General features: G+C 35.5%; 1 protein-coding gene and 1 long non-coding RNA gene across 3 annotated transcripts in view; both read right to left on the reverse strand.

Moving 5' to 3' along the window:
* Nucleotides 1-1,959: 1,959 nt before the first annotated feature.
* LOC105871166 (uncharacterized) lies at nucleotides 1,960-10,620 on the reverse strand. Its single transcript, XR_012922105.1, has 3 exons — nucleotides 9,954-10,620; nucleotides 4,094-4,320; nucleotides 1,960-2,845 (listed from the first exon to the last, which is right to left on the reverse strand). It is a non-coding gene; the product is annotated as an uncharacterized LOC105871166 (long non-coding RNA).
* A 6,705-nt stretch (nucleotides 10,621-17,325) lies between these two features.
* Nucleotides 17,326-25,480, reverse strand: part of CAAP1 (caspase activity and apoptosis inhibitor 1) — a 60,295-nt gene continuing 52,140 nt past the window's right edge. For both annotated transcript variants that reach the window (XM_076008779.1, XM_012764378.2), the window contains exon 6: nucleotides 17,326-17,729. In XM_076008779.1, coding sequence (XP_075864894.1) covers nucleotides 17,383-17,729 — 347 coding nt within the window. In that variant the 3' untranslated portion in view covers nucleotides 17,326-17,382. The remainder of the gene's footprint in view (nucleotides 17,730-25,480) is intronic.

The raw sequence follows: 25,480 nt of genomic DNA on the forward strand, positions 1-25,480 counted from the left end.
CAAAAAAATCTTGTTCATAATTAAGTTACGTATAGTGGTACATATTGCTGTGGAAAAAAGTAGCATTTGGAGAATCTGCCAAGAGAGTAATATTAAGCAATGTATGTTAACAAAATGTGATGCCTACCTCTGCCAAACATAAAAGCCTGTTATCACTAATTATGTTTCTCATTGAGTTTATGCCCTTAAAGTATCAAATACAGCCCACTAGTTCTTGGGCTAATTTCAGCTTTCAGTAATAAACATATCTTATGCTTCGAATGACATTAAGTGGCTATGTTCCACAGAGTAGACAAGTCCATTTTTTTTATTCTATTGTTTCAGTCAACAGAAATTACATCATGTTGAACACTACCACCAAATTTAGAGTTTGACTGAAATCAGAACTCAAAGCAAATGTAAGTGGATATTACAGTGTGTTTTCAAATAGTTGCCTAAAGATAATGCCTCATTAATCCAGTGAATCAAGAAAAGTATAATCTTCCACATAATCGTCTTACACCAAAATATCTTTTTTATGTTTTTTACAACATTTATTTGCACACAACTGCACATGAACGCCCTTTCTTCCAGACTGGTTCATCATCAGAAACATCAATTATCATATTGTTGCGTGACACTTAGAGCAAACAAAAACTGTGTGTTACTATTTTTCCCTGCACTAAATCATCTCCAAGAACCACATAAGCACCACTTATGCCACTGCTTTCAGTGCCCAATGTCATTTCTCCCTGTTGAATGTGATTCTGCTGCATATCTCCCAGCACCCTCTCCCATACGTCCAACATTCTCTGAGCTTAAAGAAACAGCAGCCATAATTAACATACAATTTAGGCTGAGACTTTATAATTTCTTGATTGTATGTATGAGATCTTGATATCTTAAGGATATAAACTTAGTGGTTTTCATATTTGTGCAAATGCTTTCTCTTCAGATTATTTGCCTTCTATCTTTTAATTTTACTTCTTATACTCTTGCCAACATTGTATATGTATACATATATATGTACACACACACGTATACTTTGATTAGTGAAAGAAGTTTGCATACTACTAATTTGAGGAACAGAATGATTTTAAATACTGAACAAGAAAGGTATGAGGAAAAGAATATCTGAGTGACTATATGCACTGAAATGATTCTTGGGAATGAGGGAAGGAAGTGGCATGACCAAAAACTTTAATCTTCTCCTATAATAGAAAAACACTAATTTAAAATGAATATTTTTTGAAAACCATATGCAATAAACAAACATTCAATTGCTGGCATTTGGAACTAGATCTTTAATATCTCTTCCAATCAAAAATTCTGAACAGGCCGGGCGCGGTGGCTCACGCCTGTAATCCTAGCTCTTGGGAGGCCGAGGCGGGCGGATTGCTCAAGGTCAGGAGTTCAAAACCAGCCTGAGCAAGAGCGAGACCCCGTCTCTACTATAAATACAAAGAAATTAATTGGCCAACTGATATATATATAAAAAATTAGCCGGGCATGGTGGCGCATGCCTGTAATCCCAGCTACTCAGGAGGCTGAGGCAGAAGGATCACTCAAGCCCAGGAGTTTGAGGTTGCTGTGAGCTAGGCTGACGCCACGGCACTCACTCTAGCCTGGGCAACAAAGTGAGACTCTGTCTCAAAAAAAAAAAAAAAAAAAAAATTCTGAACAACTACCACCAAGACATAGTCTAGTAAAACTTACTGGAGTGAAAGAAGAGAGAAAAAACATGTGGCCACCTATAATCAAGTGTCATTGCCTGCCTCAGGTATTACTGATTTTAATTGCTGTCATCATCTACTCTCTTCCCCACAACCTTTTCCACTTGCTATCAATTAAGTGTCTACATTAATCTCACTAAACTTGGATTTAGCAAAAAAAAAAAAAAAAGACTGAAAAAAAAAATAGATTAAAAAATCAAATAATAGCTGCTTAAACATAGTATGCTAAACAGCACAGTTGCCACAAATCTCTCATAAAAGTCCACTAAAAGGACAAGAGAGTAAAATAACTATCCTATTTACTACTTGACTCAACATCTTGACAGTCAAGAAAATTTTGGTAGCTAGAGAGCAGTGGAAGTGACTTAGCAGATAAGGAATGTTGCAATCAGGGCCTGTAGAGAGATGAAGCTAAGAAAGAGACACTAAACACAAACCCAAATAAGGTTCAATAATGAGAATTCCAGGTTCTTCTAAATACAGTGCAAGGAGTCAAACATGACAGTCTCCTCACAAATGGTTGTAGAAGGGGAAACTTGCCCTTTCCATGAAAGTTGCTAAATGATCAACTTACAATTAAGGCAGATTAATAAGAGAAAGGTTTATTTACCACATACATAGAGAGAATCACATAATGATTACCCAATATCCCAGTGAGGTTTAGTTTTTTTATACATGTCTTTTACAGGAAAGGGGGGAAATGAGGAGTATAGGTGGATAAGGTGTTGCTAGGGAGGATGACTGGGTGGGAAAACAGATTGACTTGTAAATTAACCTGAGAGACAGGACTTATGTTTTAAATGATTTGGGTCCCAGTCTGGTTGCATCCTTGGTCTTCTTTCCTGCAAGATATTGATATCACAGGGAGAGGAAGAGAAGTCAATTGCCCCCTTTGATCTTTTGATCAGGTTGGTCCAGTTTATGCAGATAGAGGGAAAGCCTCTTCCAAGGGCCTGTTAATCTCTAAGAGCCTTTAATTCAAAATGGTCTTTATAGCAAGGAGTCATATTTTGAGGTGAAATTTCCACAGGTCCTTCATTCCCATCTGGAACTTCCCTAGAAGTTTCACACATTAAAAGCCAGTCAGTAGCTGTGGCAAGAGAGATTTGATTATTAGTCTAGTAACAAGAGATCTGAAAAGAGAGACAAGAACATAAATTAAAATGGGAATAAATAAGTAGAAAAGAATAGATCTAACCACATTTTCTGATGCCCCACTAAACCAGTCTCCCATTCTTGGGAACTGATCTTCATTAATTTGAAGAATATTTATCTTGTCTTTTAGGAAGTACAGATCACAGTCTCTACTTGCCCCATGTGGTTTTATGCAGAAAGAGTATTTTTTTTTCCACCCATAATCATGCAAGCTCCTCCCTGTTGGGCTGTGAAGGTATCCAGGAGGCAGCAGTTTTCAAATATAACAGAGGTTAGGCTATTGACTTCTAACTGAAGTGTTCCCAATGTTTGCATGGTGGTACTGAACTCTTGTTCTACTACTGTGGAGAGATTCAAAACTGTCTTTTCAATCTGATGAGTTCCAAATGTTGGGCAAAGAGGCATGAGCACAAAAAAGAACTTAGAATTATGATATACAAGATATACAACTGGGTTTTTTATAATATCACATCTAGTACATTTGCTTGGTACCACTTTATTAAAGAGCCCACGTTTGTAATTTAACTGGCATTTTAAAGTGGAGTACCTGGTAACAGAGGGTGTCAGATAATCAAGTCCATAGCATTCTGACCATCTAGGTGGGAACCACTTGTATACTTTATTGCCACACACAATAAAAAGACCATCGTAATGTACAGATAGAGTCAGGTTGGAACCTGTGACCTCCCAGTCTGGAGTTTGCTGTGCTTCTTCTTCCTCACTGGCACTTTCATATCTCCAGTATCCATGTGTTCCTGCCAGTCCATGGGAACAGAACAGGTTATAAAATATTTGATATTAAAAGCTTTTGGTTTAGTTCTGGCAGTTATAGGGTTTGGTTTTGTCAGTACTAACAAAGTCAGTCCAGACTTTTGCTCTGTCCACATACAGTGTCTGGTATCTAAACAAACGGAATGAGTGAACTACCCCAAGTTGCACAGCTCTAGCTTGTGGGGCATTCATAACATCTGGTGATTTGACAATCGTTGACATCATGTGAGTAAGTGTCAGCGCCATCTAAGAGGTGCAAGAATGCTGTCTGCGCCATCTGTAGAATCAAACTGTAGAGTCTGATCACAATATTGCCCTAGTATGTCACCCAGAAAAGATCCAGCAACATCCCTGTTTTCAATGCAGAGGACAATTTTCTTTCCAGAGACTTTACCTGAGCAAAAGACAGTTTTTTTGAGCTTCCACAGAGATTTTTCTCTGTTCAGTTGACTCACCAACAGGAGAAGCAGCATGATGTTTCTTCTCTGGTTATGGATGCCACATCTTGTCATACATCCACCTTCTGGACTGGTTCCACTAGGCACTCACATTGGCAGAAACAAAAATGAGTTCAGCGTCCTTTGTACAGTCTAGATGTTGGCATAACCAGCATTAGACTGACTAGTCAGTGTAGCCAGGGTTTGAAAGACTGTTGTATAAGGATGCCAGGTCTGTGCCTAACCTGCTGGAAAAACAACAAGGGTTAGTAAGAGCAAGGCATAATTTGAAAGAAGAGGCATAGTGGAAGATAAAGGGAAAAATGAGATAGGTTGAGGCAAACTCTACTCAGTTTCCAATGTGCAATCCTCGAAGGCGGAAGCTTAAAGAAGAAGTGTTTAAAAAGGAACATTTGGGAGGATTAAAAGACAAAAAGGAATTTATAGATGAAAAATAGAGTTTCTTGAGCTGTGATCTTGGGAAAAAGCTGTCTATTTCATGAAGACATCTGCTTCAACGGCCTGGGAACTGGCTCTGGAAATCCTTAGTTTCAGGTCACCTGTAGAGGTCATACTCCAATTTTCTCAGTGTAATTGGGTATGTCTGATGTGAATCCAGGAGGATTTTTTCCTTTATTTTTATGGCAGTGTAGGTAGTTGACTTCATAATTCCCAGGAAGGTGATAGCATGTGTCTTATAAAAACTTTGATGGACACAGGATCTCTTGGTCTAAAAGGATGACTAGGTCTGTCAGTTGGCAGAGACCATGCTCCTTTCACCTGTTGATGCTATGCTCCAAGCATACCATGTTTCCCTGAAAATAAGACCTACCCATAAAATAAGCCCTAGCAGGATTTCTAAGCATTTGCACAATATAAGCCCTACCCTGAAAATAAGACCTAGTGATGGGTGTGGCTACTCAGCATATCTGCACAACCCATGCATTTTGTCACAGAGCGGTAAAGAGGACAAGCAGCCCTTCTCATCTGCCCCATGAGAGCTCTATTGTTCGACATGAGAGATTGGGGCCAACGGTTCTAAAGGAAATAGAGTCACAAGAAATTCAGGATGGAATTTGGGGTTTGGAGAGTTATGATGATGTTCCAGAAGATGACGACTTAACTATATTCGAATAAATGTAGATTGTTGTACTTAAAAAAAAATAACACATCCCCTGAAAATAAGCCCTAGGGTATCTTCGTAAGGAAAAAATATATATAAGACCCTGTCTTATTTTTGGGGAAACACGGTACTTAGTGCCTGTATGTACCCAGTTTTCCTATCAAATTGTTCACTTAAATCCCCATAGTGTACAGTCAGTCCCAGAATATAAGATTTATACGTGTCAGTAGGCAGGGGGTGAGAGAACACTATTTCAAAAGAGGTTAAACTATGTCTCCTAATTGAAGCATTCTGGATTTTTATAAGGGCCAATGGTAATATATCTGTCCATTTAAGTCCAATGTCTTGATAGACTTTTCTCAAAGTCCTTTTTATTTCAAGATTTTTATGTTCCACTTGCTCTGAGGATTGGGATGATACGGGGTAAGAAATTTTAATAAGTATCACAGAGCCTTCACAAGCAAGTGGTTTAAACTGAATCCCTTTATCTGACTCAATCCATAAAGAAATACCAAAACAAGGAATAATCTCAGTTACTAATTTCTTTACCACTGTTGTAGCATCAGCACGCCTATTTGGATAGCATTCAATCTATCCGTTAATCACATAAACAATAACCAAACAGTGAAAAAAGCTTAAAGTTGAAGGTAAATTTATAAAAACAATTTGGAGTGACAAAAAGAGATAGTCCAGGCCTTTGGGGGCCAGTTTCCTCCAGAGATTTGGTGAGATTTACAAACAGTGCACTGGGAAATAATTTGGTAAAAGATACAGAAGAATTTGAGACAATATTAAAGGAGACTCACAATATCTCTGAGGTATTCAGGTCCACTGTTAATTATCTCCCCCAAACATCAATGTAAAGAGAAATTGTGAATCACAGTGTAAGAGAGAGAATCAAAAAGAAAGTTGAGCAGAAGTCAATTACTGTATTCTTAAAATCACATGAATTAAAAACATTTGAGTTAATTTTTATCTTCTTGATAAAATATCTGACTTAGGCACTTATTATCTGAAGCTAATTAATTAGAGCTCTTTTTACATAATTTGGTAGTAAAATATCACAAATGACATATATAGACACATAGACGTATATACAGAAGCCAGTTCTAATAGCTCTTAAGAATTTATTTGCTGGCTCTTAAATATTATTTTTTATTCAGACTATCAATCTTATAATTACCTATTTTGTTGTTTTAAGCAATTATTAGCTATGCAACAATTTTCTTTTAGTAAGATGTTGCCATTTCTGTGTTTGCCGCTTTCAGGGCCTAATAGTTATAGACATATAGGTAAGCATAGCCAGAAAGTAGAGTACTCAGTTCTTCAGAAATTAAGGATTCTATTTTCACCTTGAGTCTTGGCTTTGGCTCTCAGATCTCCATGATCACCTTAGGCAATGATTTTTCCTTATCCTAGAGCACAAGAAAAAGGAACAAAGGAATAGAATACAGAAATATCCACGAATTCCTGAAAGCTGGAGTTTGCACCCACTGTCGTATCACCATTTACTGTTAGTTTTTGCCTGGCCCAGTCAGACATTTGAGGCCTCTAACTAGAATCTAAGCTAATTAATTGAGATCCCATCTGATCCCAGACTTAGTTTAGATTCTGTCTCAACTTCTGAACTCAGGATTAAAATTTGCTCAAACAAACTCAGAAAGCTAAAAACACAAATCTGAGGCACTTTGGAATCTGAGACAGAACTTACCCATAAGCCTCAGTTGTAATGAGAGAGCAGAGGACAACAGGTCCAGCGAGTACCATGCTTGGACTCTCAGGGCTCCTGGGGGGTCTCTGGGAACTCTATATCAAAACTCACTTTTGATGAAAATTAAATTGTATAGAGTTTAATTGAACAAAGAGCAATTCACACATTGGGCAGCTGAACTAAAACAGGTTCAGAGAGACTAATGCTGTAGTGTGGTTGAAGAAGATTCACGGACAGAAAAGAGAAAGTGATGTACAGAAAATGGAAGTTAGGTATAGAAATATCTGGATTAGTTACAGCTCAGCATTTTTCTTACTTAAATATAGTTTGAACAGTGGCTACCTTTGATTGACCAAAACTCCACAAATTGGCAGAGAGGAAGGAATAGAAATAAGTGAAGATGAATGGAGCAAATTTTAGCTCAGACAAACAGCTGATATTTTTGCTTTTAAAGTATCCTTTTAAGTGAAACCAATAAGCCTTAACCAAGGTTAAAACGTAATCAAAAAAAGCAAGAAGTATTTTTAAAGAGATGGACACCATTTTGTACAAAAGCCACAAAAACAACTCAAAGAAAAGTCTTGTTAGTCATAAACAAGATGTAACCCACATTTTTTTGTCCAGACATAATTTTCTAGGGTCTCAGCTTTTCAGCTGACCATTCACAAATATTTAAAAGCCCCATATTCCTTTAGAGACTACAGGAAAGCAAAAGCTGTGCACAACAGCCAAACAAACTGTCAAGAGAGCAGACAGACAACCCACAGAATGGGAGAAAATTTTTGCAAACTACACATCTGATAAAGGGCTGATAACTAGAATCTATTTAGAACTCAGGAAAATCAGCAAGAAAAAATCAAAAAACCCTATCAAAAATGGGCAAAGGACATGAACAGAAACTTCTCAAAAGAAGACAGAATAATGGCCAACAAACATATGAAAAAATGCTCAACATCTCTAATCATCAGGGAAATGCAAATCAAAACCACAATGAGATATCACTTAATCCCAGAGAGAATGGCCTTTTTCAAAAAGTCCGCGAACAACAAATGCTGGCGTGGATACGGAGAGAGAGGAACACTTCTACACTGCTGGTGGGACTGCAAACTAGTTCAACCTCTGTGGAAAGCAATATGGAGATACCTTAAAGCAATACAAGTAGATCTACCATTTGATCCAGCAATTCCACTACTGGGCATCTACCCAAAAGATCAAAAGTCACTTTATGAAAAAGACACCTGCACTTGAATGTTTATAGCAGCACAATTCACAATTGCAAAGCTGTGGGAACAACCCAAGTGCCCATCAATTCATGAGTAGATTAATAAAATGTGGTATATGTCTATCATGGAATACTACTCAGCTTTAAGAATCAATGGTGATATAGCACCTCTTGTATATTCCTGGATACAGCTGGATACAGTACCCTGGATCCAGTATTCCTGGCTACAGTACCCATTCTACTAAGTGAAGTATCTCAAGAATGGAAAAACAAGCACCACATGTACTCACCAGCAAGTTGGTATTAACGGATCAACACCTCAGTAGACATATAGGAATAATATTTACCGGGTGTCGGGCAGGTGGTGGGGGGAGGAGGGGGGGTATATACAAACACAACGAGTGAGATGTACAACATTTGGGGGATGGACACACTTGAAGCTCTTACTCGAGGGGGAAGGGGAGCATGGGCAATATATGTAACCTTAACACTTGTACCCCCATAATACAATAAAAAAATAAAATACTTTACACAAATAAAAAAAAGAAAGAAAAAAGTGTTCCTTAAACGAATAAGTGAGTTCAATAAGGTCATAGAATATAAGATAAAATCACAAAAATCAATTATACATATGGACACAATTTTTGAAATATATTATAATTCATAATTATATCCCCAAAACTAAATGCTTAGGTGTAAATCTACTAAAACATGGATAAAATGTGTATGCTGAAAACTATAAAATGCTAAAAAAAAAAAAAAAAGCTGTGCACAGAAGAAAAGAAAATCAATTAATGGAGAAAGTTACACAAATGTCAAACTGGAACAGGTTCATTCCCTGTCCAGGAATCAAACCTAGGCTGCTGAGGTAAAAGCACAGAACTTTAACCATCAGGCAACATAGCAAATTGGCCTATGTCATTCTTCCCACAGGGGTTTTATTCAAAGGATTTTTATTTGCTCTTCAATTTTGTCAAGAGAATTTTTAAGTCTAGCTGTAACATTATGTGTCTTTAATATAATTTGTTCTATTAATACAAATAAGTAATTGTTTTGAATAAGAGATCTCTAAAATTTATTTTAAAAATTTAGAAGTCTTTTAATTTAAAGGATTCATCTTTTGGCCATTAATCTCAATGGTATATTTATTCCAATGCCTCCTCATAGAAAACCCAGGTGGTAATTTTCCAGATTTAGCCTGGTAAGGGCCCAGAGAAGGCAATTCCAAGATTCCCAAAAATTCACTCTCCGAAATACAAAATCTTTTTTAGACAAAGACTCACACCCCTACAGCTTGACACATGTGGCACAAAGAGTGTGCTGCTCAGAATCTTACTTGTCTCGGACTCGCAATCTTTTTCAGACCAGCCGCCTGACGTGTTCCGGGGAAAACACGCCCCTACCCCGACATGGCGGGGACTGAGGAGAGAATTCCCAGTCACAAGACAAGTTCAGGGGCATAAAACAGCACAAGAGGGAAGCCTCATAGGGTTTTTGTTTTCGGGGACCCGCAGCAAAGTTTGCCTTAACAGACGCTGGTCTAATCCGAACCGTGCAACTGGCTAGTCTGCAGGGCCGCTCCAACGTGTCGGGCTGACAGAGGTGCTACGCCTGTATTCTGACCTGTGGCAACCCTCTTTATGACAAAAACAACACAGAAAGACAACGACAAAAGAAAGAACAACCAAAAAAAAAGAAAAGAAAAGAAAAGAAAAAGACTATTTCTGAGAGGAGAGGGAATCAAACAATATGAATATTCACACCACAAAGTGCCAAAAAAAATGTACCAATACCAGAGTGGCTCACAAGACTAGTCACTCACCAAAACTTTTTATCTCGTTAATCTTACACTTGGAAAGTACAATAATCTTCTACTGTCTGTTCAACCGGAGCCCACGGAGAGAAAAACTGGGACTCTTACTGGCAAGTAAGATATCTTTCCAATTTGCCGGCTGGTCAGGGTTCCACGTTTTCTCACTGAGGCTTTCAGGAGAGCAGAGTGGCTTCGAGCGCCGCTGTTGTCAGGCAGGGATCCGATCTGCCCGCGGTCGGTGTAGGCCAGGAGGGTGGTTCCTAGGGGTGGGGCAGCCGGGAACCAATCGCGGGGAGGGACTGCGGGAACATGCAGAACACCCGATAATCATTTGGTAAAAGCCCACACCTCCTGTAAGCCCGCCCCCTGACCTGGCCAATAAGAGAAAACCACCTGGGAGTCTTCGCCATCTTTCTCCACTCGTGGAGACTGACCTGTTCCTCTCTAGAATGTATTTGCACTTTGGGTAGCTTCCTTTTTTCTTTTGTTTACTTTCACTTTGTATAGTTTCTTTTCTGTAATAAACTGTGTGGAATTGCTTTGTATTTGTGATCACTCCGTCATTGGCCAACCTCGGTAGCAGTACTCAGTCTTGACACTGGGAACTGAGGACCAAAGAATATGGAGATGGACCTAACACCAGCTATGCCAAATTGTAGGGATGAGAGGAAAGCTACCCTTTCCCCAAAGGTTCGCTGAAAGATCAACTCACAATTAAGGCGGATTAGTAAGAGAAAGGTTCGTTTACCACGTGCGTGAGGAGAATCACATAGTGATTACCTAGTATCCCAATGAAGTTCAGACATTTTTATACAGCCTTTTAGAGGAGGGGGGGGAATGAGGAGTATAGGTGGATAAGGGGATGTTAGGGAAGATGACTGGGTGGGAAAACAGATTGACTTGTAAATTAACCTGAGAGACAAGAATTATGTTTTAAATGACTTGGGCCCAGTCTGGCTGCATTCTTGATCTTCTTTCCTGCAAGATATTGAAATTATAGGCAGAGGAAGGGAAGTCAATTGCCCCCTTTGATCTTTTGATCAGGTTGGTCCAGTTTATGCAGATATATGGGAAGCCTCTTCCAAGGCCCTGTTAATCTCTAAGAGTCTTTAATTCAAAATAGTCTTTATAGCAAGGAGTCATATTTTGGGGTGAAAGCTCCAGAGCTCCTTCACAGTTAACAACCATTCATTTCATTCACCAACTCCACAGAAGACTTTGGTGAAGCTGAAGCTTGAGATTCTAAAGTCAGGTGTACCAACCAGAATTAAGGGCTAGCCTACTGAAAAGAGTGGGATAAAGTAAAATTCTTTGCAGTGAACTGTGGGTATGTTCAGCCAGCCCAAGAGAAAAGACAATTCCACCAATTAATGAGCCTCATCCATAAACAAAGAGCTTCCAATCAGCTTTTTAGTGTCTTACTCTCATAAAAGCAGCCAAACATCACCAAAGACTTAAGGAAATTTGAGAAAACATCAGATGGAGAGCAAAATAAATAAGAAAACAATAACCTGAAGGAAACAGCAGAAAATTTGAAAACAACCGTTAAAATTAACATCCTCAGAAAAGTAAACATCATATTCATGAAACTGTTAAGCATAAAGCCAAGGTAAGGGGCAAGCAAGTCCTGACAGAGCCAGAAAAGAAACAGTAAGCTCTTTTTAGATTCAGGTAGCTTATTACTTACATAGACAGTAAAAAAACAGTAGTCAAAGTTACCAAGTCCCCATGGTCCTTGTGCAGGGTGATACCAACACAAAAGTGATAAGGTGACAGTACAACAGGAGTGATGGGACACCCTGTTGCTGTGGCTCTAACTCTGTACTGCAGCTAAACAATTTTATAGCCCACAGCTGTGCCCCAAGTGGGGAAAGGTAGAAAGTTCCCCCTCTCAAAGGCAATGAGAGAACTGCCTCAAAGATAACCTTCTACAAGATAGGAACCTCCCTGAAGAAAAAAAAAAAAAAGCAAATTAAGAAAATGATTATGTAATGGCTCCTCACAAAACTGTCTTGCTATGCTCCAGAGAGATTCACAAGGTCAGTGTGATGTTTGAGCTCTGCCTACATGACCTACCAGAGTATGTGTGCAAGGTCACCAGGATACCATGCCAGAGCCATTGCCCTACAGATACCCATTGCCCTACAGATACAAGATTGTAGTGCTATTTTAAAAAGGGAATATTTAGAGAATAAAAAATAACAAAAAGATCTTTTGGGTATTAAAAATATGATTGAAGTTCTTTCAAAAATCATTGGAAGAACTATTTAATCCTAGCACTCTGGGAGGTCGAGGCGGGCGGATCACTCAAGGTCAGGAGTTCAAAATCAGCCTGAGCAAGAGCGAGACCCTGTCTCTACCAAAAATAGAAAGAAATTAATTGGCCAACCAAAAATATATAGAAAAAATTAGCCGGGCATGGTGGCAGATGCCTGTAGTCCCAGTTACTCGGGAGGCTGAAGCAGAAGGATTGTTTGAGCCCAAGAGTTTGAGGTTGCTGTGAGCTAGACTGATGCCATGGCACTCTAGCCAGGGCAACAGAGTGAGACTCTGTCTCAAAAAAAATAAATAAAATTTAAAAAATCATTGGAAGAACTAGAAAACTGACAAAATATACAGAGGGTAGAAAAGATGGAAATTGGAAACAATAACAAAAAAAAAAAAATCAAGCCTAGAGATCAGTACCTTAATAAAATGAATTATAGAAATAGAGATTAGAAAAGAGGGAAGGAATTTATCCAAGAAGTAGTATTTTGAAACACCGCAGAATTGAATGACATTAAGTTTTCCACTGAAAGAGGCCACCAGTGATTAACTCAATAGATGAAGAAAGACCCATACCCTGACACATCAAGAAATTTCACAATACTAAGGATAAAGATAAGATCTTGACAGCTTCCAAAGAGAAAGAAACAGAACACATGTTAAGTATCAAGAATCAGAATGACAAATAAATTATCAACAGCTTTAATGGAAGTTAGAAGGCACTGGTACAATACTGTAAAATTCAGAACAATGATTTCCAGCCTAAACATCAAGACTCACATGAAGTCTCAATTGCTGTATGGGTTTCAATTGCTATATGGTAGAACTGAGCCATGGTGAGTCATACCAGTGAATCAAAACAATTTATTGTTCATGTAGCATTTCACAGGAAGCTGTTGGAAGAGGTATGCCACCAAAATAAAAGAATAAACCAAAAGAAGAGGAAGAGAATTCAAGATATGGGGATCCAACATGAGATTCAGATTAGCATAAAAAGAGAGCGCTCCAGGAGGAATGTCTTAAAAAAAAAAAAAAAGATTGTGTTTGAACCTATCAAGAGGAGAGTCACATTTCTAGATGAAAGCTTGAGTATAAATTAATGTCTGATACATAGAACACTGAGTAATTGAAACAACAAGGCAATTGTATTAATTCAAAAAGCTTAAAAATTGGACCAAAAAATGAAATATAATTAGACAGTAATATAACAGTAATATAATAATAGTAATATAATTACCACACATTGTGAACAGTATTTAGAGTCAATATAGTACAATGAATGGTAACTTAACCAGGAAGTGTGATATAACCTCAGTTTTGGGATGAGGGAGGAAGGTATGTATTTAGAAGAGAGGTAGAGGGTTGTATTCCAAACAGATCAATAAAATCTAAAACTCATATATCAAGAAATGGCATATTAATCATGTTATTTCAAAATAGAGAGAAATACTACAAAAATGGTTACCTCAGTAGCAACAGCTGGGTATAAAAATGAAGGTGCTATTTTTCACTATAAGCTTTGGGAAAAAATCTTTTTTAACTTAAAATTATTTAAATATTATTGTGAAATGAGTAAAACAATAAATTAAAGATAACATAAGTTGATGGACCAAAGTCAGTAATTCCAGGCAGTTTACTTACCAAGCAATCCTGACACTGAATACTATAACAGGTAAAAAAAAAAAAATTTTTTTAACTAGATTGTTGTTCATATCCAGTAACAGTGTGCAACAAATAGAAACTAGATTTATTCATTTTGAATTGAGTTGGGAGGGGAAGGAAGGAGATTAATGCTTGAATTCAAGAGAGTTCTTTAAGTTTCATAAATTTTGTGGTATTTTACATTGGAATAACAAACTATTAACACTGAAGGAAATATTATGTATTGGATAACTAATTCCTTTATTTTACAGTTACTTCTGCAAGGTTACACAGCTTGTCAGAGCAGAATCAGAACTCTCTACTCTTAACTCTCACAATCTTTTCACTGCATCATAATCATTTTAAAATAATTATTAAATATCAAAAAAATATTTGACTTCCTATTGATGTCCTCATTAGCCCTTCTTTGAAAAAGGAAGTCTACTTAACTATAAAGAAAATGTAAACATAAAGATGAAGTTTTAAGTTAAGATGTACTGGTTTTACTTTTTTAAGAATTAAACAAACGCAATCAAGAAAAAATGTCTATAACTGAACTCTCTTTTCCTATTTTTTTATGATGGACCAGAACTGAGAATTTTTAAAACTTTTAGAGTGCCCAAATCTCAGGTTCACCCCAGCTTTATCTACCTTGAAAATGGCATTGGAAAATACATATTTTATTGCAATTTATATTACTGTTCAAATGATTCAAAACATTTACTCAGATCATGCCCTAGGATCTAACATTTTGCTGAAAATAGGTTTTGACAAAAAGATTTACAAGGAAGGACATAATGGCTGATAGACTTAAGGAATAGATGGTGTTCAACAGAAAGATTTGGGGATTTGGGGTGATTTTTCATCATTGGTATGTTATAAACTGCTAACCTGGTGATAGATTTTTAGGATATATCTGAGTGTATGGATTAGTACAAACATCTAAAAGTAAACCAAAGCTTAGTGCTTGGGGCAATGGCATATTACAAAGGACCTATTACCAGTTGCTAACCAACATTCAAGATTTTAATCAAGTCCCTAGCCAAATATGTGGATTGCCTGACATTTTTTTTTTTTGAGACAAAGAGTCTCACTCTGTTGCCTGGGCTAGAGTGCCATGGAGTCAGCCTAGCTCACAGCAACCTCAGACTCCTGGCTCAGGTGATTCTCCTGCCTCAGCCTCCCGAGTAGCTACAGGCATGCACCACCTCGCCTGACTAATTTTTTCTCTTTGTCTAATTTCTTTCTATTTATAGTAGAAATGAGGTCTCACTCTTGCTCAGGCTGGTCTTGAACTCCTGAGCTCAAGCAATTCTCCTGCCTCAGCCTCCCAAAGTGCTAGGATTATAGGCGTGAGCCACCGCGCCCAGCTGATTGTTTGACATTGAATGGAAAATTCAGCTGCCAATTTTTTCACTGTTTTAATTTAATTACTAATTAAATATTACCTAAAAATTTTCCTTACCTTAACCAAAGGAAGGAATTAGGCATCAAAATAAGCAGCATTCCATGTCTTTATTAATCAGCCTATTCCATGCTAAAAATCTATACTGTAACATCTGTAGGTTTAAGATTTGAACAAGACGGTGCAACCTTGAATGCATTCAACAAATACCTCTGAGCTGATGATTTAAATGGCAGCATCAGATCAATACACAGTATTTTCCATTACTTAGACATTTCTAACACAAACTTATTTCTATTCTTTAAAGCCACATATTTTCTAAAAGCTCTCAAGTCTTTCAACATTAAAAAAAGAATAAATAAGAGAAAAAGCAAATTTTCCAAAGTAGGAATCTAAGTAGCCTCTAATTTGTTCAGTTCATTCTACCTCACACATATCCACTTCAGTAAAATGTCCTCCAAACCATTCTGCACACTGAATAGAACTGACACATGATGCTTCATGAAAGTAGTTACTTTAATCAGCTACAAAGCACTAAGACCTTTTCCTACTCTTATATGTTTAATAACACAAATGCTATCTACTGTATTTTATAATTAGTAAGCAGTAATACAGTTTATTCTTTACTGGTTTATATTTTAATGTTAAGTTTAAGCTGAAATAGAAAAAGCATTTTACCAAAATCAATGCTTCTTCATCTTGAAACTATGATAATGAAAACTCACAACTTAAATCATATTCACAGTTACCAGCCTAAGAGACGCATTTCAAATGATACAGGCTTATGGGCTTCATTAGAAAGACTCAGGGAAGGGGAAAAAATGGCATATTCAGGAACAACAGAAAAACGAATCTGTAACTGCAGCTCCAACGTTTCATAAATGTCCTCTATTTCCATTTAAAAACTCTCTAACATATAATTAAGCCCACTAATAAAACACAATCCCTGAAAGTTTTGTGTATAAGCAAAATCCTCATACAAGATGAGTAGAGCATGGCTTATAAATACATTATATTTGTTATCAAATATAAAAACAACGGTTCCGGATTTATGTTTTAGGAAAAAAATTAGTTTAAGAGTTTCTACTTAAAATTTATTTTGATATCAAACAACTGCAATTAGTGATGGAGGAAAAACACATCTGTTAATTGTGGCAGAATGTTAATTTAAAAAACGATACAAAATTAGATTAATTATAGCAACTTAGCAAAGGTTCCTGAAATTAATTTTGCTTTTGGAAAAATATCAAAAGTCTTCAGGTCCAGAATGATAGACTTTTATTATTTTTGATTCATGGAATTATAGCATATCAAATCTTCAAGCAATAACACCAGATGAAATCATGTATAATAAAATATTCTCCTTTTCCTGATAGCTTGGAATGTAAATGAAAACTTGTTCCTTTTTTAGTGAGGAAAAAAATTTAAATGAAGTGTCCAATAGTATCAAATACCTGTTAGAATGGCTCATCTGCTGTAATTAAACATGGGCAATTAACTCTACATAGTTAAAAATTGCCTTAAATCCTTTCTTTTATAAAAAAAGTTTTTCTAAGCCATTTCAAATCTCTAAGCCTGATAACAAAAATTATTCAGTTTTAATTAAGAAATCCACACCCATATAAGAAATCTTCAAAATAGTACATATTTTAAAAGTGTATATAAGCAAAACTAAATTTCTTAAATTGTTAACAAATCTAGGAGCAATAATTTAATAGTCTATTGCAAAATATAGGTAGCCTTAAGAGAAACATGCTTGGTCGATCTTTCTTAAGTTTTTAGGTTTGGTGCCCAAACTTTTAAAAATAAAGAAAAATAAAAATAAAAAAATAAACCATGACTCTTTGCTAATGGCTTTTAAGATAATTTGTAGACATAGCTAAATAATCATTTAACAAAGTATCCAGTCTATCCAACTATATTTGTCATGAATTCATAAGACAATAACACACATTTCTAATATAAAATAAAAAACAATAACAACAACCATATTTTAGGTCAAAATGAGTCTACCAAATAAGGGTTATATGAGAAGTAACACGTAAGACCCAAAATAAACTTCAGATACAAAAGTATATGACATGGCTTCATTCAAACACATCTAAAATTCAAACTCAAGTTAAACAACTAGGCTGGCTTTTTTATATCACCAGCTTTCATTAGGGCCTTAATTGCTCTTGCCCTCATCTCAAGTTCTAGCAGCTCCAGCTGCTGTGCAGAAGGTTGAACATCTTCTGGTGGAGGAACAGTCAGGGTGGCTGCTTTGGGTTCCTTTGGGCTAGACTCTGCCAGTCCCAGAATCTCATTCACACTTTTCTCAATGTCTTTCTCCAGGTCATCTATCTGACCAGCTTCGCTTTGCACTGTATTTTCTGGGACCTCAGGAGCAGCAGCTTCTTCGTTGCATGGGCCTTCTATGTCGCTGTCATAAGCATCTGCATTTATACTGAGTACATCACTATCTTCCCCTTTGCCTGTAACAAACAAAAAAGGGAAAAGAACCATGTAACCTAAATGCCCTGGGTAAAAATTTCCTTACTATTTATGATTAAAGGGTTGTTTTGACCCCACCTCCCACATGGAGTCCCAAGTACATTTCATAATCATCATCCCAAACCCTTTTCTCTTGACTCCTCAACTTTCAAAACAGACCTAATTTAATGAAAATCTTTATATTCCATTCCAGTTTAGAACACGGAAGCATTAAAAAAATTTATTCCATTATATAAAGTTTCCATGATCTATTTTCCTAATTAAAATGTCCTAACATTTTATATCAACAGGGAAGCTTTTGCATTACAAAATGAAAGCTAACTTTGGAAACCCTGTGGACAGAATACTACTTATTACTGAAGAAGTAAAATTGCATTCTAGAAGGTGTTTAAAATGCTTTATAAACTACAAAAAAGAAAAAAATACCATCAGCAAGCTGGAGACCATGAGCATTGCAATTTTCCCAAATCTTTTCATATGCTTTTGAAAGACTTTGTTCTAAATCAATAAATTCAAGGAGAGTGCGTAAGGCCATTTTCTAGGATAAAATATGGTTTCATAAAGAGGATTTTAATTAATAAAGTTAGTACACCATAATTTCTTAAAAATATTTTTCCCATCTAGTCAAGCCCAAAGTACACCATAATTTTTAAAACTGTATTTGTTATAAAACTTCTATAACTGTTAAGAATTTGAATATAAATGCAGGTTATGGCTCTCAACCACTTTGGTCTTGGCATTGAATATTACTCAACTCCAGGCATCATTTACAACTTTGAGTACTTAGTTATAACTCCAGTTGATTTATCTTTTAAGTCCCTACATTAGGGAAAAATAAAGTAATGATCCTCAAAATGTTAGCTTTGATAGCTTTCTTAATATAGAGAAAACTTATTTATAGATTGACAAATGGAAAATTCTGATAATAGCATGTACTGGAAGGACAAACAATTCTACTTGTTAGTTTTATAATAGATGATTTACTGACCTTGACCTATCCTCCTACATTCTTTCAATTCAAAAACCACTGCCTATTCTAAAACTAAAGTAGAAAATGAAACAGTAAATTATTTTTGTGTCTACAAAAAGAATTTGTAAAAAAAAAAAAAATCGTTGTAGTTTTAATGATTTGATACCATAAAGAACATTTTCTATATTGCCTTAAAGCAACTAGTATTTTCAAACAGTAAAAGAAAAATTACAGAAAAAATGAATATAGCCTTAAGAAATAATGTTTTATGTAAATAAAGGTGGTCCCTGGGTTATAGACAAGATACATTCCTGAGAACGTCCTTAGGTCAGATTTGTTGATTAAGGAATATGGGGGCAGGGAGGGGAAATAAAATAAAAAAGACAAAAAAATAAAAAAGCACATATAGGTAATAATAATAACAATACTATAATAACTCATATGTGATAATAATACAGTATAATACTGTAATGATAATACCCCTGTACTGTAGTAAGTTACAGAAACTACTGTGCTCTGTAATTCAAACAAACAGAACATAAAAACAAACTACAAAAGTTTAGATAGGAGAAAACTTTAAAAAGAATAACCACACTGCTTAGTAATAACTGATGCTTTCATTGGAGCACTGCCTTTCACACATTTCATTTTTCTCACTTTATAATTGTTCCAACAGTCAAGTGACTGAAGCCTGATGGTTTCCCAACGAATATGGCATCTGGCCTTTCTCCAAACACTTAATTATTTCTACTTTTGTTTCTATTATTACTATCACCTTTGTCTTTGCTACCAGTTCAGCTGGACTTGCAGCGGACTTTCATTTTGGAGCACGGTCATAAGGGTAAACACAGACTCTCAAAATTAAATTAAAAAGTTAGGATGAAAGTGATGTTGTGCGTAAGTTATTGTATAAATAATGAGACTAGCCACTAGCAGAAAGATGCCCACCAAGGAAGCACTTATGCCATGTTGGTTTGTTTACACTCATGGAAGAAACTAGTTCCTGTATTATTAATTAAAAATTATCCTTATGGGGAGCTTTGGGAGCCTATTCATAAGTATGGAATGCCATAGATGGGTTATCTATCTATAACCCAGGGACTGGCTGTATTCTAATTTGAAACAAAGACAAATTTAAGAAAAGAAGTTCTAACCCATACTACTAAGTGAAGTATCCCAAGAATGGAAAAACAAGCACCAGATATATTCTCCAGCAAACTGGTATTAACTGAGTAGCACCTAAGTGGACACATAGGTGCTACAGTAATAGGGTATTGGGCAGGTGGGAGGGGGGAGGGGGGCGGGTATATACATACATAGTGAGTGAGATGTGCACCATCTGGGGGATGGTCATGATGGAGACTCAGACTTTTGGGGGGAGGGGTGGAAATGGGCATTTATTGAAACCTTAAAATCTGTACCCCCATAATATACCAAAATAAAAAAAATAATTAAAAAAAAAATAAATAAAAAAATAAAATAAAAAAAAAAAAAAAAGAAAAGAAGTTCTAAGTTGTTCATAGCCTCAAAAAGTTAATGTCTTTTTTCCTTTTTTTAAAGAGACAGCAGCTCACTTTGTTGCCACGCTGCTGTGCAGTGGCATAATCGTGATTACTGTGACCTCAAACTCCTGGGCTCAAGCAATACTCCTGCCCCAGCCTTCCAAATAGCGCAGACTGTAAGCATATACCACCATGTCTGGCTAATTTTTAAATTTTTTTGTAGAGACAGAGTCTAACTATGTTGCCCAGGCTGGTCTTGAACTCCCAGCCTCAAGCAATCCTCCTGCTTCGGCCTCCCAAAGTGCTGGGATCACAGGAGTGAATGATCGCCCTGTCTGGCCTAAAAGTTAATTTTCATGTTTTAGGCATTAAATCTATAGCTATTTAAAAGACTTAGAAAGTAAATTTTTGAAAAATGTGATTTGTTTTTTAGACTAGAGGCTATTGCCAGATAATGATGGAAGAGCAGAAGTGGGTGGGGGCAGAGGGAGAGTCCGAAAGTCAGGATGCCTGAGTCCTAATCCTTAACTCTGCAGTGAAATATGTGATTTGGGGAAAATCCCTTACCCCTGAATTTCTCTCCTATAAAAATGAAGGGAAATTGTCCTAGAAAATCTCTAAAGTTCAAGGTCTAACACTAAAATAAGCGAAGTCTATATAAAAAAAATATATAAAGTGGCAATACTTTAAGCTATTCTCTTCTACCTCCCCAAGATAAGATTACCACTCATCTTTTTACCACTCATCTTTCACTTAATATATTCATCACCTGGATAATAATTTCAAAAGCATTTCCTATTGGCAGTAGTGACCAATGAAAGATAAATCACAGTGAATAAATCATGCTCTACTAAATTTTTTTCACTAATATTTTTGGCAATGGAATTTTTTAGAAAAAGAATTATATTTACAACATCCATACATTATAACTGAAGTTCATTTATTACCCTGGGTCCAGGGATCAGTGTCTAATGACACAACTATATAATCCCCCTTATAAGCTAAATCACAAAATTCAAAGCAGCACACTTCTATGAAATTGATTTGCTTTGGATTTATATGCAAGTAAATTTTAAAATGATAACAAAACTCAGAGGTATTTTCATTAAGTGAGAAATCTACACTAGTAGATCCTATAGACACACGTGACAAATCTTCTAGCTGAATGTCACTGTCATGCACCACCAGCCTGTATTTCCCACCAAAAGACTTTAGGGATATATATGAATGTGTATAGATATTTTTAAAAATAAGAATGTATGTTGTGTTTATTTTATTTTTTTCTGAGGGGATGGAGAGGATCTACAATTTTCAAACACTTCAAATGTCTAAAAAACACCAAGCTATATTTTTTCAATTAATTCAGATCATTTTTAAAGCCTATCTATATAAGCTTATAAACAAGCACCAGATATATTCTCCAGCAAACTGGTATTAACTGAGTAGCACCTAAGTGGACACATAGGTACTACAGCAATAGGGTATTGGGCAGGTGGGAGGGGGTGGGTATATACATACATAATGAGTGAGATGTGCACCATCTGGGGGATGATCATGATGAAGACTCAGACTTTTGGGGGGAGGGGGAGAAATGGGCATTTATTGAAACCTTAAAATCTGTACCCCCATAATATGCCGAAATAAAAAAAATAAATAAAGTATAAAAAAAAAAGTAACCATCCACAGCCTCAAAGAAAGGAGAAAAAATAAAAAATAAATAAAAATAAGAGAAGTAACCATAGTTAAACAGCCATTCTACCCTGAGTTAACATAATAATATCTCTATCATATAAAGTTATCAGCACTAGAGATTCGGGATCAAAATATTTATATACACAGTCCCAATATTTCAAAGGGGGAAAAATCTGGACATTTTTTCACTTACATTTTTGTGTTTCCAACTTTAGCTGGCAGAAGGTGGGTTTTGCTTTATTTCTTCATTTTTATATCAGAAACAGTATACATATTCTATCACTGAAGAAACAGTGCTCTCTAAATTGGTATTCTCTGTTTACATTGAAAATTACCCAAAATCCAAATGATTGAGTGCTCAATAACACAGTACTGCTGAATGTATTCATTGGTTCCATCTGTCCATTATAACCACACCATAGATGCCAAAGCTTTTTATATATCTGAAATAATTTAGCATAAGCACTTTATCTCACAAATGCAAAAACAAGTTAAATGACTTGGACAATAGGATACAACAAATTATCGGAAGATCTTAGAATCACACTTCAAATCTTTTCACTATTCCTAAACTTTCATCATTCCAATGAAATCAGAGTCCATAATTTGTTTTTCAAAGCATCATTTGCAAACATAAGAATACATTTCCAAAGATAATTTACTCTCCTTGTTGGTATTAAAAAATGTAGGTTTTTTCCTATCAAATATGATCATCAATGTAGAAGAGATAAATTTATACATTCTTTCTAAAAAAGTATTTTCATATCCAAATGCCTCATTCGAAGCCCTTAAAATTTCAGTGTGTCCATCAGTCCACTGCCAGGAAAAAAAAAAAAGAGGAAAAAATAATTTCAGTGTGGCCATGTTTTGTCCCTCCAAAGTCCCACTGTGCACCCTGTGTGTGTGTTTTCAGGGAGAAGTGAGTGTTATATAAGCATTCCACAAACAAGGAAGCATCTTCAAGTTCTCACACAAGCTTAAGGACCTTGTTTTCTTAAGAAAAAAATATAAATATAAAATGTAAATCATTTCTACTCCTTTAAATAAAATCTAATCAGTAGTAAGAGATATAACAAGTAATAGGAATCTATTTTAATAAAGTTCAGAATCACTTTTCACAAAGTTATGTTCAAAAACTGTTTAAGTAACAATTAGGAGTAATCACATACTATGATTAACGGTAAAAAAAATTCTCAAAAACCAGTTTATGAACTAAATGTGTTTGGGCCTTACAAAGGCACTACACTTAAGCCCACTTAAATTTTTAAACTTTTTTAAAGATCCAAAAGAAAAGATATAAAAAACAGTTTTGATGTATGCATCATGTTAAACTAAGGTCATTGAAATCCAACAAAAAAAATAAAAGACAGTTGGGTTGGGATGAAATGTTCAAAATGCAACTAAAAGTAATAAAAATTCAGACTATTAACTATAAAAGACATAATAAATCAAAAGTGGCACGGAGAAGACAGCAAGGAAAATCTTAGACCCAAGTTACTGATATAGAGAAGCAAAAGAACTCAAGTACCTTTAAGCAATACACAAAAAAAAAGAGGATATGATATATTCCTTACATTAATTCTGCTCCTCAAGTAAGATGGGTATCCTCCTAAAATACTATATACCATTTAGGGTACTTCAGAGAAAAGCAATGCAAACAAAGAAATGGAGCAAATAACTTACAGAAAAGGATTAAAGGAGTGTAAGGGCTTAGCTAGGCAACAATTATAAGACGACAATGTAAGAGTTAAAAGATTTTTCAAGGAAAAAGTAATAAAGGGTTCACGGATTTAGTAAGCATTCATTTCTTATGTTTGATCCTCTGGTCAACTACTCACCAATGTTCATTCATTCTATTACATTGTCCTCTGGTCTATATACTTTCACTATTTCTCTTCTTTCATTTTCCTGCTACCTTCTGTCTTCCCAATTTGATTCATATCCCAGTCAAACTCTGTACCCAAGTACTAAATATTTTTTAAATAACAAACTAATCCATCTAGACTCAGTATCTAGACAGCAAAATGAATCAATCACTACTCATATTTAACACTGACATAGATGAATAAATGGAATAATTTATCAGAGGAATATTTGTTTATATGCTTCAATGAGCCATAGTTATGAACATGGGATAAAACCATGAAGACAAAACATTTGCCAACTAACTAAAACACCCAACACTCTTTGAACATTTTATTGGCAAGGAGAAAAAATAAACTACATAAGACCCTTCATTTCAAAAGTAATATACTTCCAGTATAAATAAAATGGAGTGTACTACAAAACAGGAAAAACTAAAATGCAATACCTGCATTTTTATTATCATCTATAACAATCTCAATGCTTGTGAGCTGCAGGAAATCCCTAAGCTATAACGTAAAGGAAAAATATTCTATGGCACAGATTTGCTTTTTTTTAAAATAAATGTTTTAAATAGAATATCCAATGAAAGTAAACATATAAGAATTATTAATCATATCACATTTTGAATTTTAAAAATAAAATGGACTTTTAAGACATGCTAGCATCTTTAAACCTTCATAGAGCTTATAAACATGCTAGTTGATAATTCAACTTATCAGAAACAGTTCTTATGCATAAAATGAAAGCATAGCTAATGTTATGAGTGACTGCATACTTTGGAAACCTCTTGATAGTGAATTATTAAATTAAGCCAAGAGACAAACCCTAGAACATGGAATATTTAAATACCTGTCTGAATTCCTGCTAAAGATGGCAAATTGAGCATATATACCTATTTCCCTCCCCTATGAAGAACCAACTGAAGTGACAGAAAAGTGATACTTAAAAATAACATAAAAATTGTAAATTAACTGATGAAAAAATTAATAAACATCACTCCTTCCTAAGTAAGGCACAAAATAGAGAATCCACAAAGGAAATAAAATTCAACAGATTTAGCTATATAAAAATGATCAGACTTCTGATAAAGAAAATATACCATAAATAAAATTATAAGACAAGGGCAGACTACAAGGAATATTAGTAAAATACTTTTTAAAAAGGGACTACTATAGCAATATATAAATTGTCTAGGTATCATTAAGAAACAACCAAAAACATAGATAAACAGTAGAAACAAGTCAAACATTTCACAGAACAGTAAACACAAAGGGCCAATAAATACATGGAAAAAAAAAAACTCGACCTAATTTCTAATTAGGAAAATGCAAATTAAAACAATAAGAAATTATTTTTTACTCATTAGTAAAAACCAGGATTTTTTTCTGTGGGAATAAAGCTAGTACACTGGCAAAAGGAAAAAAGACCAAGATATATTGCTAAGTCAAAAAAGTAAACTAAAGAGTGATAACTTGGCCGTTGTGCAGTGGCTCACGCCTATAATCCTAGCACTCTGGGAGGCCTATGTGGGAGGATCGTTTAAGGCAGGAGTTCGAAACCAGCCTGAATAAGAGTGAGATCCCCATCTCCACTAAAAAATAAAAAGAAATTAATTGGTCAACTAAAAATATATATAGAAAAAAATTAGCTGAGCATGGTGGTGCATGCCTGTAGTCCCAGCTACTCAGGAGGCTGAGGCAGA

Source organism: Microcebus murinus, chromosome 12 (genome assembly GCF_040939455.1).
Source record: "Microcebus murinus isolate Inina chromosome 12, M.murinus_Inina_mat1.0, whole genome shotgun sequence".
Classification (NCBI taxonomy): Eukaryota; Metazoa; Chordata; class Mammalia; order Primates; family Cheirogaleidae; genus Microcebus; species Microcebus murinus.